The sequence below is a fragment of the Leptonotus elevatus genome, chromosome 8, assembly GCF_054856555.1.
Source record: "Leptonotus elevatus isolate MCC_2025b chromosome 8, RoL_Lele_1.0, whole genome shotgun sequence".
NCBI lineage: Eukaryota > Metazoa > Chordata > Actinopteri > Syngnathiformes > Syngnathidae > Leptonotus > Leptonotus elevatus.
This window is the reverse complement of record NC_141246.1, coordinates 25,019,447-25,034,309: the sequence shown is the minus strand read 5'-3', so window position 1 is coordinate 25,034,309 and position 14,863 is coordinate 25,019,447. Positions and strand designations below refer to the sequence as shown.

General features: G+C 41.6%; 1 protein-coding gene across 5 annotated transcripts in view; it reads left to right on the top strand.

The window, feature by feature from the left end:
• The window catches only part of glra3 (glycine receptor, alpha 3), a 96,186-nt gene that overhangs the window by 32,868 nt on the left and 48,455 nt on the right, over positions 1-14,863 (top strand). For all 5 annotated transcript variants that reach the window (XM_086082211.1, XM_086082208.1, XM_086082212.1 and 2 more), the window contains exons 2-3: positions 795-925; positions 2,491-2,558. In XM_086082211.1, coding sequence (XP_085938337.1) covers positions 795-925; positions 2,491-2,558 — 199 coding nt within the window. The remainder of the gene's footprint in view (positions 1-794; positions 926-2,490; positions 2,559-14,863) is intronic.

The following is a 14,863-nucleotide window of genomic DNA, read 5'->3' as shown; positions in this document are numbered from 1 at the left end:
TTTAAGTGAAAAACTTTACGTTTACATTTAATCATCCATCCATCCATCCATTTTCTGTACCGCTTGTCCTCACAAGGGTCGCAGGGGTTGCTGGAGCCTATCCCAGCTGACTTCGGGCAGTAGGCGGGGTACACCCTGAACTGGTTGCCAGCCAATCGCAGGGCACACAGAGATGAACAACCATACTCACAATCACACCTATGGACAATTTGGAGTGTCCAATTCACCTGCCATGCATGTTTTTGGAATGTGGGAGGAAACCGGAGTACCCGGAGAAAACCCACGCAAGCACGGGGAGAACATGCAAACTCCACCCAGGAAGGCCGAAGCCCGGACTTGATCTCACAACCTTTGCACTGGGAGGCGGACGTGCTAACCAGTCAGCCACCGTGCCGCCTTACATTTAATCAGTGTTTTCAAATATTAATTTTTGTAGATTTTTTATGTAATTATGTATTTAGTTATTGATATACTTTTTATGCGCAATGCATTTTAATTGAACTATTAACTATACTTTTTTTGTTGTTTGTTCTAAATTTAAGCAAAGTGTTGACGTTCAAGCACATCAGTGGCTTATAATAATATTAAATATACTTTCAGAGATAAAACCTCTGCCACATTTTTGGTGACTGCTCCTGGTCCACTACGCTATTGTATTTTAATGTTTGCTGTTAATTGGAGAGCTAAGTACTTGATGTAAAAAGCTTGAGAAACACTAATGTGTATTAAGCTAATATATTTGTTTATACAACAAAAATGTTGACTGCTTTTTGTGGACTCCATCTCTATAACAGTGTTGGCCAGTGTAAGGAGGTTGACCATGCTTCAAGAACACGACAGATCCCAATGTCTCCCTCTGACTTTCTGGACAAACTGATGGGGAGGACCTCTGGATATGATGCCAGAATAAGACCAAATTTTAAAGGTATCACTTAAATCAGCTGATGGTTTTGTGTTTCTTCGCAAAAATAAACTGTTTTTATGCGTTGGGGAAAAAACATCTTCACTTACAGAATATAGCTTTCTACATTAAAATATTGCAGGCCATAACATGTTTGTGCAATTGTTTTTTTTGTTTTAAAAAATGACAAGTGGAATAAAAACAATAATATCAGCCTGAAGTTTGAAGTCTGCATGTACAGTATTGCTGAAAACAGCAAGGAACACACCACCCAGCGCTCATTTTCCTTCATTCTATTCGGCAGTGTGTATAAAAATTCAAAGTGCAAATGTCAATTGCATCTGATTGCCTCCTTAAAAAGTTTAAGATGATTAAGTATCAAAATAATGATATATGCTATTTGACATCTTGAACCAGTTCACGTCATCACTGCAACATGCATGCATTACTCTGTCTTACATAATGTATGAAAAAACGATTTATGTGCACATGGATATTTATGTCCAAATACTCGAAAAATACGAGACTTACAATATTTTGGATGATATTAATTATTATGCATATGAATGAGACAACGCTTGCGACCTTAATAAAATCCAAGATAATGTGACTTGCACTCAACAATTAACCTAAGAGGCATTCTTTTGGAATGTGGGAAGAAACTGATGTACTGGAGAAAACCCACACTGCCATGAAGAGAACATGCAGACTCCAAACTGGAAGGCTGGAAGCCCACATACGAACCCACAATCTCTCAACTGTGCGGCAGTCGGCCAATGCACCTATTAATATCCAAATAGCTTAAATATTTTCCCCTCTCAAACGTTTTTGACATTTGGTTGGGGAAAATGTGGAATTTTTTTTCAAAGAAAAATTGCTGAGGATCAGCCCATTAATTAAAAAAATTGCAAGAAGGTGCTTACAAAAAAATTACAGACCAAAATGCCAATGGAAATACCTTACTTATAAAATACTTCTTGCTAGAGTAAGAACAATAATCTCTGAATTTGTAGAGCCAAAATATGAGAAGCACACCTTTTGCTGGATTGACAATTGTGGACAAGCCCGCACCTGAATGACATTCTTGCAGATTAATTTACTCTAGTTCATCAGACTAGCACCCCAGTGATAACTTTTGAGCTAAATCACAGCAGGTTGCAGGTAATTCCTTTCAAAATAAAAATGGCAAGTTCAATGATAAAATGGGCAGACCATACATCACGTTCATGTACCCAACAGTAGGACCTTTGGAGAAAGTACTCAGTGAAGCGCCACTCGAGCAGGCCATTGTTTACTCAAATAATTGGGGTTTGTATACTTTATACCATTGGTGCCCAAGTCTGGTCCTCGAGAGCCCCTGCCTGCTTTCCATGTTTCTCTCCTGCAGCGCAGCTGAATCTAATGATCAGCTAATCAGCAAGCTTTGCAGAAGCCTCATAACGATCGTGATCATGAATCAGGTGTGTTAGTGGAGAGAAACATGGAAAACAGGCTGGATATTGGCTCTCGAGGACCGAACTTGGTCACCCCTGCTTTATACTAATATATTACAATACGGCCATATAATAATTCTAATTCTCCCTTTACAGGTCCTCCAGTCAATGTCTCCTGTAACATTTTCATCAACAGCTTTGGTTCCATTGCTGAAACCACCATGGTATGTATGTATGTACTACATAATAATGAACATACAGTAAATGTACAGTGTGCCCCCATTTATCTACTTTGAACAATACTGGATATACGCAACAAGCAATGTCCGTCCCCAAAAAGTGTTCGACATGGACATGGACGCACAATTGAATTCTAAAAACAGTTGGGTCAAAAGTAACCCAATTATGGATCAAAAATGGACCGATCCACTTTCTAGGTTGTTTTATACAAAATGACTAAATTTTTTGACCCAAGTAAAGAGTCAGATTTTTTTCATCAGCGGGGGCAAGACCCAAAACGGGAAGAGAGGGTGGGGAGGGGGGTATGGTCGTAAGGTCGGCGGGGTATTAAGCCGGTGGGCGACCGAGGGGGGGACTTCCTCCAGGATTCCTTGATAGTGTAAACAAATGACACTTTCACATACAAATGTATTCAGTGCTCCACTGAATGTAAAAATAAAATAAAGAAAGTGAATAAAATAAATGAATACAACAATGGAAAATAAAAGTAAAAACAAAAAACATTTCTTTTTTTTTTTTCTTTTTTTTTTCTTTTTTCTTTTTTAAGAGCTCAGTATTGTTCATTCGGAAATGTCATCATCATTGCTCTTTTTTTTTTTTTTTTTAATATATATATATATATATATATATACACATACATATATATATATATATATATATATATATATATATATATATATATATATATATACTTTTTTTTTTGTGTGTGTGGGTGAGTATGTGTATGTGCGTGCGTGCGTGCGTGCGTGCGTGTGTGTATTTGTTAGCTCACCAGAAAACCTATTAGAAAAAAAATCTCATACCGTTCACCTAAATCGAACACCAGGAGACCCGAGGGGACCGAAGAAAACCAAGGAAGGTGAAATCCAGCACCGACCAGACACCCCCCACCAGAACTCCTCCCCAGCCCAAGAAACATCCAGACCCCAACAAATCCAAAAAACATAAAATCAGGGAGGCCTCAAGAGACCAAAGGAGAGACCGAGAAAAGGAAGGAAGGACAGACGAAGCCGCGTGAGATCCGCAGACACCAGCCTCCACCGATTCAATAACCTGAGGAGGAAACAGATTGTGTCTGAGTTTCGGTAGATGCTGGTGTGGTGGATCTGGCATGCATGAAAATCTCCACCAAAGAGGGGAGCCGTCGACCCCCGCCGGAAAAGAGCAAGCGCAACACCTCAGGGCCCCCCAGGCCGCGGCAGCGCCAAAGGACGACCCCCGGGCCCTGCCAGGGCCACCGGCCGGAGAGCAAACCCAGGAGCAGGAGCGCCCCCCGCCCCAACACGGCCCGCGCCCCCGGCCCAACGCAGCAGGACGGGGCACTGCAGGCCCACCAGGCACCCCCCCGGCCCCCAACCCCCGCCCACCCCACCCCCCGCCGTGTGGAAGGACGGAACACCGGGGGCAGAAGGGGGAGATGGGGGCACCGGAGGGCGGCCGACACCCCCGAACCCCAGGCCCAGCGGGGGAAGGCCCCGGTCGTCACCCCAGCGTTCTTTGTGAAAATTAACCCCTGTTACTGAGTCCGCCAGCTCGCGGACTGGCGAACTCTACCCCTAAGCCGTGAATGTGACCCCACCCAGTGTATATACAAGTGTGTGTGTGTGGTGCATTAAAATTAGGAGCAGGTGAACCGGAGCCGATGGAAATGATATTCCCACGCTCCGATCCACCCGCCACCCAAGCATGTTGCTGAGTGTATGTGGTGCATTAAAAAAAAATAGATAGGGCGGGGGGGGGGGGGGGGCGGCGACACGGACAGGGGACCGCAGCACTGCTCTATACTGCGGCCCCCAACCGATGGCACCCCCACAAGCCCCCCCCCCCACCCACAAGTTGTGTGGTGTATTAAAATTGGAGGGGAGTTGTAGGGTGAAGACGGTGTTTCCACCCTACCCCACCCCCCAAAGTGTGTTATGTGCCCTATATGTCTATAAAAGTGTATTGTGCAAACCTAGTGTAGTGAGTTAAGAGGTGTGACCAGCGGGGCCCCCCCCAACCGGGCGGGGGCAGGAGGCGCACCGGCCCACCAAGCCCCCACCCACCCCACCAGGACCCCGGCGGGCATATGGGACCCGTCCGGCGGGGCGATAGGGCTCGCCCCCCGGATACTGGGTCCCGCCCGAGGTGTCAGGACGCCCACCGGAGCGGGGCGGGCACGACACCAAACCCCAGCCACCCCCTCCGGCCCCCATAGCACCGAGACCCGGGCCATGGATGGAGCCCCCGGCCCAGGGGAGGGGAAGGAAGGCGTACCGGGGAAGGGGAAGGGAGGAGGGAAGGGGACGACAAGAAGGGCAGGGGGCAGCGGCAGGGACGCAAGGAGAGGAGGAGAGGAGGAGGAAGGGCGACGAGGGAGAGGGGACAGGGAGGCGGAGGACGGGCGGGGAGAGGCGAGGAGGGAGAGGCAGCAAGGGGGAGGAAGGGGGAGGGGAGAGGGAACCACCGGGCACCCCGGCGGCCCACAGGCCCCGAACCGCGTCGCCGGGCCCAGAGCGACGGACCGCGCCGGAACGGCGCCGCCCCCGACACCAGGGAAAGCCCCGCAACGCAGCACCCCCCAAGAGACCCAGGGAACGGCCAAGACGCAGCCGCCACCCAGCAGCCAACAGAGGGGCAGACCCGCCCACTCCCCGCCAGGGGGGACAGCACCCACAGAATTAACCCACTGGCATGCCGTGAATCCGAATATCAACCCCTGGTGCCCATCGGAGGTGAATCCGCTCGATCCCGCTGGCAGCAGCCTGGTTCCTGACTATAGAAACACAACCATTAGTTACAAATTGCCTAATACAGAAACATCAATGCAAGTTATAACGCTGCTGTGGCTCTCGCTAACAGGCAGAATTAAAATCCAAGTTTAGGTTAAAAAATTCTATATACGTAGACCATGTTTCTTTAAATTTTGACATTTGGTTTTTATTTGAGGCAGATATTTTTTCCATTAAAATATGATTTATGAGGAGGTTAGACCATTGGTCGATATTCAAAGTTTGTTTATTTTTCCAGTTAACAAGAATTGTTTTTTTTGCGATAGTAAGGGCTACAAGTATAGATTGAAATTGTTTATGTGGTAAGTCAATTGTTGTTAAGTCACCTAGCAAACACAAGTTTGGAGAGAACGGTATCCTACAGTCCAAGACAGCGGAAAGTTTTTCTAAGACTTTAGTCCAGAAACACATAACCGGAGTACATAACCATAAAGCATGAAAATAAGTGTCTGTAGTGTTTTGTAAACACTGGAGACAAATGTCGGAGTCTGAGAGTCCCATTTTCTTCATCATATATTGAGTAATGTATGTTCTGTGAATAATTTTATATTGGATAAGTTGTAAATTTGTGTGTTTTGTCATTTTAAAAACATTTTCACAAACTTGAATCCAAAAGACAGATTCCGGAGCTATAGACAAGTCTGTTTCCCATTTTGAGATGGGTAAAGACGTTTTATCAGTATATGAAAGTAACTTATATATTTTTGAGAGTTTTTTTGTTGTTGTCGGAGAAAGCTTGGTAATATCTTTAGCTAAAACAGGCGGTTGGAGCGTACCCTGGAGTGTTGGAATTTGTTTCTTTATCATACTTTTAACTTGCAAATAATGTAAAAGGTTTCCGTTTTTTATTTTATATTTTTGGAGCAAGGATGTATATGATATAAACATATTATCTGAGAAGAGATGGTGGAGATGTGTAATTCCTTTCTGCTCCCACACATTCAAATAAAACGATTGGTTGTTAATTTGAAAGTCGGGGTTATGCCATAGGGGAGAAAGCCCGCTGGGCTCCACTTTGGCTTTTGTCATTTCTAGTGCCTTCCACCAGGCAGTCAGGGTGGCGGAAATCATTGGATTTTTAAAGCAGTTATGGCGCTTAATCGATGTTGTAATAAAGAGTAAATCTAGGAGTCTGAGGTTATTACAATCCTTCTGTTCTAGTTCCAGCCAACAGTTAGTATCTCTATTGGGTTGTGCCCATAAAATAATATATTGTAGCTGGTTGGCTATATAATAGTGCATAAAATTTGGTGCCTCTAGACCTCCTTTGGATTTATTTTTCTGAAGAGTAGATAGACTAATCTTTGCTTTTTTTTTTTGTCCAGTAAAATTTTGTAACGGCTGAGTCCAACAACTGGAACCAGTTAGCCGTAGGTTTAAATGGAATCATTGAGAAAAAATAGTTTATTTTGGGTAAAACTTTCATTTTAATAGTGGCTATTCGTCCTATTAGAGAAATAGGAAGATTATTCCAGCGCTCCAAGTCACTATAAATGCTATCCAGAAGTGGAGTGAAATTTAAATTAACTAAATCAGTTAATTTAGGTGAGATTTTTATGCCTAAGTATTTTAAATTACCTATAGGAAATGAGTAGTATGGGTCCTGGCTTGCAGGGTTCCATGAATTTTCTGTAATAGGTAGAAGTGATGATTTTGTCCAGTTAATAGAATAGTCTGATAACTGTGAGAATTTAGTTATTAAGTTAAATACTTCCCCTAATGAAATAGCAGGCTTTTCTAAATAAAGTAAAATATCATCGGCATATAGATTAATTTTATGTTCTGTTACCCCAGAGTGAATTCCTTGAATCATTCTTTCCTGGCGAAACAAAAAACATTTCTGTACTTGGCCTAATCAATGGTACAGCTTGCACCCTGCCTCAGAGCAATGATTTGTTCTTGTTTTTTAAAGAAGAGCTCTAAGGCTCTGTTCTATGCGAACTCTCCGATAGGTGGCCCGTTGATGCTCAGCAATGCATCATACATGCAGCATGGTCGTTGCTTTGCAGCCTATTTGTTAAGTCAGTCTTGACCTAAAAATAAAAATTAGAGAATGCTATACCCTATTCATTGTTGAAAACATTTTCTCAACCCTTTTAGGGTCCCAGCCTGATTGCCCGTGTTTCCCTGCTGGTTTCTCTCCTATACTGTTATCTGTTACTCCTGCACAATCCTTCATTTTGTCCCAGTGCTCCCTGTCTAATGTCATTTGAGCGTTAGTTAATCAAGTGTGAATTGTATTTTATTTTATCTATCATCATTTGAGTCACTAACCCTAATGGCAAATGGTACCTGATCTGCATCATCTAGATAACTCTTTCTCTTCTTTGAGAAATATTTCAATAAGCTCTAAAAATTGCAGTGACGTGTAGTCATTAATGTTAGCCTAATACTCTCAATTACTTTACTTTTACTCACGTTAGCAACACTGAGTTGTCACCTGGCCAAATTAACTTAAACCACCTCCGATAAACTTACGTTTAGCTGCTCATTATGCGACCCGCTCTATCAAGTGTCCGCATGTCAGAGACGTTTTGAGAGTGACAAATATACATCATTTGGATAAAAAAAACTTCGTTGAGGTCTCTATTTTAATTTCTAACAAGTGCATCTGAGCTGTGTTTGTAGCAGACTTTAGCGAGCAGCAGCTCCCACGAAAACCGTTCACCTGCCTCAGTATAGCAGCCAAAAAAGGTCGAAATATACCATAATTGTGACCGTCACCCTGCAGCACAAAATTGACGAAAAGATGCACGTCATAATGACATCCGACCTTCCTTAGTAGATAGCGAATGTCTTCTTCGGTCCGGAGAGGTTTGTAATCCAAACAGAGATTTAAAACGAGCGTTAAAGAGGTAATTGGGTCTCGTCTAGAAAGCCGTTTGGCTCAGTGCACAAAGGGGCGCCCCCCACCCCCCGACGGAACGTTAAATAAGTAATTGGCTTTTGTCCGGAAAGCAGTTTGTACGACGGCGTATTAAAGGGTGGGGGCAATATTCAGAGAAAAAAACTTGCAAATTTGCGACTTTATAAAGTGGCAAATTTGCAAGAAAAAAACTATTATATCTACTATAGTGTAACCATGTGAGGATTCGTTTGGTGGTTAGTGGAACACCGTTTATAAAATGAAAAGGCAGGATGGAGACGGATTCCTTCTTAATTTAAACTTTACTCGTCATACACGGCAGCTAGAGCGACAACACTTCCTGATCCCCTATCAGCTGACTAACACTATCCAATCAGATGTTAGCATACCATAGGTAAATGCAAGTGAATGACGGAGAGCAGCAGATTCACCAACTTAGATACTTGTACAAAAAAACACCAAATGTATGAATGTATAAATAATAATTCTGGAAACATAAATGTACAAGTAAATATAAATTTTAACAAATTAACTTAAATGCTTGATCGTCCGGGTGACTCTTAGAGCGTATGCGCGGCCTATTTCATGATCCGCAAGGCAGGACCTTGAAGTTTGCCTATATAAACCCACTTTGCACACACCAAACTCATCTGTCGGAGCCCAGCGAGTTAGTTTGCCTCCGCAATGTCAAACACAACACGTGCCCCGAACCGCCTAGATTTTAATGCAAATGACGGACGCCACCAGGGACTCATGGACTCATTTTCAGCCCTGGAATTTCAGAGCTCAGACCGGCCCACTTAAGTTCACATTTTAATGAACATACACAATTTTACAGTTTGTGTATCAATGTAAAATAGATGAGCATTCTATCCAACGATATTGCATTTGATCAAAAATGTAATCTAAAATTGAATGCTATTACAAGACCATCATTGTGTATTTGAACAAGTATGTGAACATAAAATGGGCAAAAGAACAACAAAAAGAAACCAATAAGCAAATGTACATTAAAAGAGATTAGACATTTTACACTTCACAAGACACACTTACCAAATGAAGTTAAACCAGCATGATTAAGGCAGCTAACAATGTATTCTCATTTTGAAAATGTATTCTCACCACTTCTGGTGCAATACTGAGCTGACTGACTAACTTGGAGAGCAACGATAATCGTAAGAAGCTTTCCCATCATGCTTTGTTGCTGTTACAAGTAACACTTGTGATTGTGTTTTGCGTCTTTTTTTATGTGTTATATTTGTACAGACAAGGTTTAAGTTATATTGTTTCTGTTCAAAGTTTTGCTACTTTTGATATTAAATTATTGTAACTTGGTGACACCCTTAGTAACAAAAGCAGGCAGTCAGTGCTATATATATATATATATATATATATATATATATATATCACTGACTGCCTGCTTTTGTTACACACACACGCACACACACATATATACATAAATTATATATATATAGGCGGCACGGTGGCTGATTGGTTAGCACGTCCGCCTCCCAGTGCAGAGGACGTGAGATTGAGTCCGGGCTTCGTACTCCCACATTCCAAAGACATGCATGTCAGGTTAATTGAACTCTCCAAATTGTCCATAGGTGTGATTGTGAGTGTGGGTGGTTGTTTGTCTCTGTGTGCCCTGCGATTGGCTGGCAAACAGTTCAGGGTGTACCACGCCTACTGTCCGAAGCCAGCTCTGAGGACAAGCGGTTAAGAAAATGGATATATATATATATATAAAATGGCCTGTAAGAGGTATTGGACTTACAGTCAACTGACAATGATACAATTTAAGATGGCGTGGATACTCTTTTTTTACGGGTTGATTTTAAAACAAGCAAATTTGAAACGAATGTGTGGGCTCCTGCCTCCCCTGTCCCGCCCCTCCAGATGGCCCAGTCCAGGCCTGGATGCCACTATGGTACATACCATCCCATAACGGTGCACAATGGCACAAACACCCCTTGCAGCCATCTACGTAGATACCAAAAGACAGAAAATGCCACCAATGCCACATCAATTGACTTGCACTGGAAATGAAAATGGGGTTTATAATGTGAAATGTGATCGACGGGCTAACGGAAATTCTCATAGCTGTTATGGTAATTATTAGGGATGGGACAAGCTCCTGTATATGCAAATTTATGGGATTAAAACACCACAAGATTTTTCATCTCTGCACAGCAAGAGATCTGAGTGGAAACGCTAGAAATTCAAAAAGGGCCCAAAATTCACAAAATAATTTACGCTTAGAGGGGGTGGATGTTGAAGCGTATTGAAAAAAGACAGATACACGTTGCACGTTTTAACCGGATATTTCGTGACACGTATGTTTGTAGTTACAAAACAATGTTGGAAGATAAAGTAAGGTATGTTTAGGGAGACGGCGAAACAGAAATCTTTTTGGAATTAAAAAAGTGAATATTAATGCAATTTTAGATGGAAAACAGCAAAGAAATGGTTTATCAAGAATTACAAAAGAAGACTCATACGACGTCATCGCACAGCGCAGTCGCTTCCTGGTCTTCTACTTTTAAATTACGGGTGGATCACATCTCTATGGTGTATACCGCCATCTACAGCGGCAGAGTAACCTCTCAATATTCCTAAAAGAAGAACAGATGGAAACGGGCATAAGTGCATGTCCGTTTTGCGCATTTTCAGTAAATTTGCTTAAAAAATTCAAAACAATTGGATGGAAACCTGACTAATGTCTAAACTAAGTTTGATGCTGACAATTGCCGTGCTGATCACTTTTTAACAAACCAGGCTAATCAAATGTTCTGATTTAGCCGCTTCTGCGGTTTCGACGTCACCTCGTCTCATAGAATAAAGTCCCCGGGGAGAATTTCTAGCAAGCAAAATAATGTGCTGTTAAGCAGAGTTTAAAGTGTTGGTTATCTAAATGAAAACCAGTTGGTTGCTCATTAATAAGTGAATTTTTATTATTTTTCTTCTGTACTTATAATTCATTTTTTTCCTTTAAGAAAGAAAAAAACCTTTATTTTTATTTTTATCAGAATACCCGATTATTCAATTTTCAGTATGATATCTGAATATCTGAATATTCTATATTTTAATGCACCACACAACGGGGGTTGTGGGCCGATGGGGTGCCTGGCGGGCTTGCAGTGCCCTGTTCTGCTGCATTGGGCCTGGGGCGCGGGCCGTGTTGGGGTGGGGGGCTCTCCTGGCTCTCTCTCCGGCCGATGGTCCCTGCGGGGCCCGGGGGTTGTGCCTTGGCGCTGCCGTGGCCTGGTGGGCCCTTGGGGGTTGTGCTTGCTCTCTCCTGGCTGGGGTCGACAGCTTCCCTCTTTGGTGGAGGTTTTCATGCATGCCAGATCCACCACACCAGCATCTATCGAAATTCAAACACAATCTGCTTCTTCCCTGGTCGTTGAATGATGGAGGCTGATGTCTGTGGATCTCACTCTGCATCATCTATCCTTCCTTCCTTTCCTCAGTCTTTCCTTTGGTCTCTTGAGGTCTCCCTAATTTGTTGGAATTTAGATGTTTCTGGGGTTGGTGAAAGATTCTGGTTGATAACCCGGTGGGTAGTAGGTGATGTTTGGTCGGTGCTGGATTTCACTTTCCTTTCTTTTCTTTGATCCTTCTTCGGGTCTCTTGACAACCTCACGACTCTAGCTGGATTCTGAAGCATTCAGTCTGGTGAACGGTATGGGATTTTTAATAGGTTTATTAATTAATGAGTACACACTCACACGCACGCACATACACACATACACACGCACATACAAAAAAAAGAAAAAGAGAAAAAAAAGAGCAATGATGATGACATGTCGAATCGGTAAGATTACCGAATGAACAATACTGAGCTCTCTCTCAGAAAAAAAAAAGAATATTCAATAGCTGCAGCCTGAAAACTATTCGGCAGAGGAAAGTTCCCAGCTGCAGCTGTTATTGCAGCAGCATTAGTTGAGTTTAGTGCAGTTTGTATTGTAATCCCTGATAATTGATAATGAACTATTCTGGATTGATATGATCAAACACTTCCTAGAAGTATGTATGATATTCCAAAAGGAAGAAATAGAGTCATAAACTGTGACCATAAACAATACTGCACAGAAATAATGACAGAGAGAAACAGAAAGTGATCAAAATGAGAAGCGACAGTCAAGCAGACAGGAATAGCAGATGTGCAGTCAAGACATTTAGTAACTCTGACAGCAAATACTTTTAGGTGGTATGAACTCACAGCGCACAGACTCAAAGTTGTGTTGTACATCTATATATTGAATACCCCCGCATACATCACATATTTGATAGTACCAATGAGTCTGACCTCAAGTACAGTATCACGATAAAATTAATTGTATTGTTTGCAGAAGAAAATGTCTGTTTTGGCAGCTAATAAATGACTACAAAATAGGTCAAATTAGCCCACATCTATATTCTTATAGTTACAGGTGTGTGTGCGTGTGTTGGGAGGGAGATGGGCGGGGTCAGTGGTTGCTCGGTAATTAGTGCATAATTATCAACCAAAACACTTTTTGGGTTTCTTTAATTTGATCTCAAAATAGCAAAATAAAAGTAAACATAGCGACTGCTTTAAGTTTGAGAAGGGGCCGAAGGAAGTAAAATCTTATCTTGCCCTTCCCCCTACTTACAAGCCAAACCATTCTCTCTGAAACCTATAAATAATAAATTACAATAGATAAATAAATAAATTTAAAATAATTTAAAATAAATAAATCACCACATCTAAACAAAACATCCATTCATCCATTTTCTGACATTCTTATCCCATATAAACAAAATCAGCTTTCCAACATTCAGATGCTTCATATTATGTTCCCCTCATAAATAATAATGACCTTGTCTACCCATGACATTTTCTGAATATTTCGTAATTTCTGCATTGATTTCTGTGCTTATTTTACAATTTCCAAATGAACATATTTTCAATTCCAAAGATATCTCATTTATGTTGAACCACTGTTTTTGTATGCATTTCAATTATAAACGCCTCTAAAAGCTGTTACTGACTAGGTGAGTTGGCATGTTGTCAAACACGTAGCAATTATTGACCGTATCTATTTTTCACAAGGCTACATAATGTTATGTTAGTAAGGTACATTAATATTACTGTAAGCCACTTATGACCCAAGATAAATTAAAATTAACGTAACGTGATAGAGAACAATGTTTGTATAAGAATGTTTACATGACATGGGTTCGCACTTGTATTTTAGCCTTTTTTTCCCCAATCTTTCTTTCCTGCTCCGTCAAACACATTTGCCAAATAAACTTTTCAGTTTCTTTGTATGACAAGAATATGAAACTACAAAATAGGAGTACAGGTCTAGTTTTTTTTTTTTATGTGCTTTGTACATTTGGTGTGCGCTACAAAGGTTAGAGCAATTGACAGTTGCTCATGCCGCTTAGATTGACCATTGCTTACATTAGCGGGGGGTTCCTTGGTTGGGAGAATACATGAGGGAGTTTTAAGGGGGGCTTGGAATCTCAACAATTAAATATTGGCACTTATTATTATGTTAAACTGGGTTGGCGGCATCGGCTGAATGTACCTAAGAAAAGTAGAATAGAATAGTAATATATTATTTTATTTTATTTTATTTTTTTAAACATGACGGGAACCGAACCTGTGACGTTGCACTTACGAGGTGAACGCTTTAACCGTTATTGCACAAATGAGTGCACATTGAGTTGAGTAGAATTTGTCTTTTTAGTTCTTACACGATTCACGGCAGCACTGGCAAGTTCCGGGTCACAACAAGATCCATACAAATGGCGGAAAAGTACACGGACCGTCCATTCTTATTCTGCAGTTCTCATTCTGCCAATCACATGAATATGGTGTATATAAGTATTGAGTTAGATTTCTTTTATTTCCAACATTTCTTGAAGGCACTGTCACTGGGGTACATTCCAAAGCACTTTTGTGCAGCTGTCCATGCCCCGCTCAGTTGATACCATGTCCCCATGTAAAATTCGAGTCAAAAATCTGAAACAAAAACAAAAACGTTTTTGAAGCTAAAAAAAACTAAGATCTGAATCTGAAAAGAAAAAATGTGCTCAAATGTCAAAATATATATGGAAGTGAAAAGTGAAAAATAGTGCATCAGGCGATTAATAATTAATGATTACATGATTTGTAATTAATTAATTAATTTTAATCTCATATCGGCTAAAGGTTCCCAAATGAAGAATTTGAATTCTAGGACAGTACGAAAAATTCTTTTTTTAAACAAGGTACAAATCACTGCATTCTTGTTAATAGTTTTTGTAGTTGTTATAAATAAACTTGCCGTTCAAAGGTCCAAGTAAGCTTTCCTCACTCTCCTGTGTCGCACTCGCGTCCATGTCTGCTCTCACCCTTCTTTTGACTAGTGGCGCAGGTAGGAAGTGACGTGCCGCTGCAGCCTTCGGGTCACTCAAATTTCATACAGTATGCTTGCGCAGATTTCACTTCGCATTCATGGAACCTGACTCAATTAATCCACAGGCGTCATTAGCATCCATTAGGCAAGGGTCATTGCCGAGTTGGCCAAAAGGGCAGGCCTATTAGTATTGAAATTAGAAAAGCCAAATGCTAGAGCTGATCACACCTGAGTTTGGATGTTAATCCAAAACTGAGACACTTGGAGACAGTTATTGCCTT